The sequence below is a fragment of the Poecilia reticulata genome, chromosome 6 (assembly GCF_904066995.2).
Source record: "Poecilia reticulata chromosome 6, P_reticulata-male-v2, whole genome shotgun sequence".
Lineage (NCBI taxonomy): Eukaryota > Metazoa > Chordata > Actinopteri > Cyprinodontiformes > Poeciliidae > Poecilia > Poecilia reticulata.
In genome coordinates, this window is record NC_088835.1 from 22,847,491 (window position 1) to 22,852,287 (window position 4,797).

A 4,797-nucleotide genomic window follows, 5' to 3' on the forward strand; every position below is an offset into this window, starting at 1 on the left:
TGTTGTCTCAAGTGTTTTTTGTAGATCTAATAGTTCTGCACAATCAATTTTGTAATAAGGCTAAAATATATGGAGTGTCCAGCAAGAAAACTAGGACACATTTTCTTTGTTGAATATCAGTGAAATATAATTTAAAAATTAAAAAGCAGAGTGGCTTTTTGTGAAAGACTTTGAGATTCTAAATTAGGTGAATCAGTCTCCATAAAAAGTACACAAAATATATAAACCTCAATCATCGATGTCAAAACTACTTGGAAAAACCAGACACTAGCTTGTATCTTTATGTTACAATGAAGCTTATGCTTCATTAATATTTTTTTTTATTTAATATTGTTTCAATTCAACCAAGCATTTATTTTTCTAACACGCAAGGAGACAGGCATATCTCTAAAGACAACAAAACACTGTAAAAACAGTATCAATTTTGAAAAAGCATGTTCGTGTTTTTCATTGACCCTGTTTGCATGTTTTATTGAATCATTTATTGCTTTTTATGGTTTATATTTCCAATTCCTGTTAAAATTGCCCGAATCATTAGCTCCTTTCACAGGTTCTCTCTGGCTGGACCACTCCAAAATGTCAAAATTACTTTGAGTCAGATAAAAAAATGTTGGCAGAAGTAAAACATTGCTTCAAACCTAAATTTGTCAGGGGTATTAATATTTTCAGGATTAAAGGTTTACATCAGAAACTGTAATAAATTGCATGTAGTCTGTAAAATAAAAAGAAACCACGTTATTAAAGGCGTTCTCAGTATTTAGGCTTACAAATTAAAAATAAAATGCAGGAGGCATAAAACTAAACGGAGATTTGACCAGTTTTCGTGGCCAACTTGAACCCAGGAAAGACTAGACTTTGGTGCTCTTTTACTACATTGTTCATGTCATATTTACAAAGTTATGATAAAACATAGCATAGCATAGCAATGCTATTACAGCTTCCCTACTTGAGTTATGGTGCAGCAGGTTCTCCCTCTCCTCTTGTCTACTCCATGGTTACCGACTGTGGCAGGAGGAGCTGTGCTTTTTTATTGGTGCCTTATTCCGACAACAAACTGACGTCACAAACTGCTGAACGTTTCATGTTACTTGTAGGGCAGCACTTCACCTCGTGACTCCCTCATCTGTTTTCTCTCCACCTTCACCTCCGGCCGGAGCGCTAACAAGTGAACATGACTAGGGTCTGGCTTCTGCTTAGCTTCGTGTCCTTAACTTCAGCTTTTTACTTGACTAAACGAGGTAAGACATTAATACTTAAGTGGCTCTTATTGTTCGCTTTTGCAGTTTCACTTTCAGTAGCTATACCACTTTGGTGTCAAGTTACTTTTTACTGTTTATTTTTTGCACCCGACGAATTTTGATGCGCTATGTTATTTTTCAGACGAGTTTCATTTCAAATCATGGATGGCACAGGTGGGTCTGTTTACATTTTTTTTTTCTTCCTGCTGAAAGTTTTCTATGTGTTTTCTAAGTGCATTGTTACACGGAAGTTACCTGAGGTGAAAAATCAGTGCAGCACTGACAAGAAACTTTGCACTCCTGCGTTGTACAGTACAACAAAGCGTACGACTTCGAGGAGTACTACCAAAGATTACAAATATTCACAGAGAACAAGAGGAAGATTGACAAACACAATGAAGGGAATCACTCTTTCACAAGTAAGATTTTTTTTTTCCATTAATTTCATTAATTCTATCATTTGACACCCTCCTAAACGATGTTTTTCTGATCTCTCCAAAAAGTGGGACTCAACGAATTTTCAGACATGACTTTCAATGAGTTCCGAAAGTCTTTCCTCTTGTCTGAGCCACAGGTAATGTCATTTGCACCAAACTTTGCTCACAAAGAACTTGTGTGTTGGATTTTCTTTGTCAACTTGTAGGCCTATTGCAATTTACAGAACTGCTCTGCCACTAAAGGAAACTACTTCAGCAGTAATGGACCACATCCAGATTCCATTGATTGGAGAACGAAGGGGAATTATATAACACCAGTAAAGAATCAGGTAAAGTTAAATTCATTGTTTTTATAGTTTTTTCTCCATTTATAGAGACGTAGCGCACTTTGTACTTGTACAGAGTTTTGATATCTGCAAGGGAGACACTAACATGTAAAAACGGAACTTTTCTTGAACACACGAACAACCCACATCTCCCATTACTGTCAAAATATCCTAATATTTGGATATTTAGTGTCACATACCATTTTAACGGAACATGAAACTCTAAACTTAGCAGAGGAGATTCTTACCTTAATTTTCTTTATGTTTATTGTAGTAATTTATAATTCTTGCACAATTTTGTTTTCTACATTATTTCTTGTGGTTATTTTTTTTAAACAAATTATTTTTGAAATGCATTTATTGCATGATTGTAGATCAGCTTTGCACTTAAATGGCACTGGAAGATAAGCTGCTTTAAGCAAATAACGCTACAGCTTCACCTTGCTTTGCACCTGCCACTGTAGAATTCACAACATAATCTACAGCTAAGCAAGGCAAACACAAGTCACAACTCTGAGATGCCATATGTAGCTCCATGTAATCGCCATTGCTAGGGAATTGATTACTACTTACTGATGTCAAATGCTTGGAGTGGTTCCAGTTTGACCTGAAGTCAAATTAATTCAGCTGATATGATTGAGCTAATTAAACTTCCAGCCCAAGATAATGAGACACTTATTAAGAATGGGAAATAAAAATAAGAAAGGGATGTTACTTCTAATACAGCTCTCTGACTGTTCCTACCTGAGTCAGTAGCACTCTGAATATCACACCCTTCATCTCAGTACACATACAGTATACAAAATAGCAACACATCCAAATCAACACCCACAAACATGACACAAGCTGATGTTCCACATTGGCCATTCTTCTTTATTTAGACCAGATTTTTATCAGTGAGCTGATGTCATCAACTTTTTCTTCTTTTTTTGGTTTGTTATTAATTATTACATTTCAGGGGCAATGTGGAAGCTGCTGGACTTTTTCCACAACTGGCTGTTTGGAGTCCGTTACTGCTATCTCCACTGGGAAGCTCGTGCCTCTGGTGACATACTTTTACTTTGTTGCCAAAACTTATATTCCTGTGCCCAGAAATGACTGTAGTGATCTAATCCTGATTCTTGTATGATTCAGTCAGAACAGCAGCTGGTAGACTGCGCCCAGGATTTCAACAACCACGGATGTAATGGGTATGCGCTAGCATGTTTCCATCCACTTTTAATTCTTTCCCTGCATCAGTCATTTCTCTATAACTGAGACCTAAATTTGTCCCCTAGCGGTCTTCCCAGTCAAGCATTTGAGTACATTATGTACAACAAGGGACTGATGACAGAGAATGATTACCCATACAAAGCTGTGGTAATTTTTCAGCCTTTCTAAAAGCTCAATTTTAAAGGTGCCTGCAATGGTATGATGTAACGTTTTCTCTTGGAATATTTAAGGAGGGTGTATGTTATTATGAACCGTCCGTGGCTGCTGCTTTTGTGAAGGAAGTGAGGAACATAACAGCGGTAAGTGAACATCGGCATTATTTTAAAAAGAAGATCTTTATGACAGTGTAAGAAGAGAAGAGGTTTACTGTTGTTTCTCAGTACGACGAGATGGGAATGGTCGATGCTGTCGGCACACTCAACCCTGTTAGTTTCGCCTTTGAGGTAACCAGTGACTTCATGCATTACCACCAGGGTGTGTACACCAGGTGAGAGCAAATGTAGACATGGAGGTTGTTAAAACTTAATATGAAAAACATATATCTTTGTGTTTAAGCTATGTATATTGATATTTTTCTGTAATTAGAGTAGATGAAAATTTGTGTCTTAAATTCTCTCACAAATGAGTAAAATGCAAAGCTAAATTCATACATCTGCTGTTTAAATGTAAATGTAAACGTTTATAATTTTCCATTTGACTTTCAGTTCTTAGTGCTAAAACACAGGACTTTTATGTTAACAGAAGATATTATAATAGTTTCAATTCCTCATTCCCTATACAATCAGTCATGAGTAAAAAGTCACATGTCACTTTTGGTCTGTTCCTCCTTTCAGCACTAAATGCCACAACACAACAGATAAGGTGAATCATGCTGTGCTCGCTGTTGGCTATGGACAAGACAACGGTACCCTCTACTGGATAGTGAAGAACTCTTGGGGACCTTATTGGGGCATAGACGGGTAAACCTCTTTTTTCAGTCACACAGTCCAACAATATCAATGCAGGCCTACAAAAATAACAACATTTTGCCCTCACAGGTACTTCCTTATTGAAAGGGGAAAGAATATGTGTGGACTCGCTGCCTGCTCATCTTTTCCGGTGGTGTGATCTTATTACATGACATGTCTCACAAAATTAAGGCACAGTGAGCGATTTTTTAACCATAGCAATACAATGCTATTCTCTGCATTTGATTGAAGAGTTTTAATCTCTACTAAGCCATTATTATGTGATGGATTGAATTATATAGAAATTTATGTGTAACTGTGATCACTGAGCTGATCAAATTGTTGTTTATTCTTTCATACATCAAAGTCAAAAATAAAATCTTTTAAACTTTTGTGCGTGTTTCTTTAACCAGTTCACTGCAGGTGGCAAGAGCTTTCCCAGATATGACAGGGAATTAGTTTTTCAAGACTTACCAGTTTAGATGTTGGCGCAAAATTGAAGACATTGCAGTTAGACATGTAATAATGCCTTTCTGCAAATAAAGAAAGTAAATGTACCTCCAATCGGCATGAAGATGTTTTATTTTAGTTTAATTGAATCCAGGACCTCAGTGAGATAAATAATGTCAGATCATAA

General features: G+C 36.5%; 1 protein-coding gene across 1 annotated transcript; it reads left to right on the plus strand.

The window, feature by feature from the left end:
- Positions 1–1,058: 1,058 nt before the first annotated feature.
- On the plus strand, positions 1,059–4,552 carry ctsh (cathepsin H). The gene is made up of 12 exons (XM_008412331.3): positions 1,059–1,238; positions 1,381–1,412; positions 1,552–1,657; positions 1,742–1,812; positions 1,900–2,004; positions 2,960–3,046; positions 3,136–3,191; positions 3,279–3,360; positions 3,444–3,512; positions 3,594–3,700; positions 4,047–4,172; positions 4,251–4,552. Exons 1-12 carry the CDS (start codon positions 1,172–1,174, stop codon positions 4,318–4,320), a joined length of 978 nt encoding a protein of 325 aa, XP_008410553.1. The 5' UTR covers positions 1,059–1,171; the 3' UTR covers positions 4,321–4,552.
- Positions 4,553–4,797: the final 245 nt, after the last annotated feature.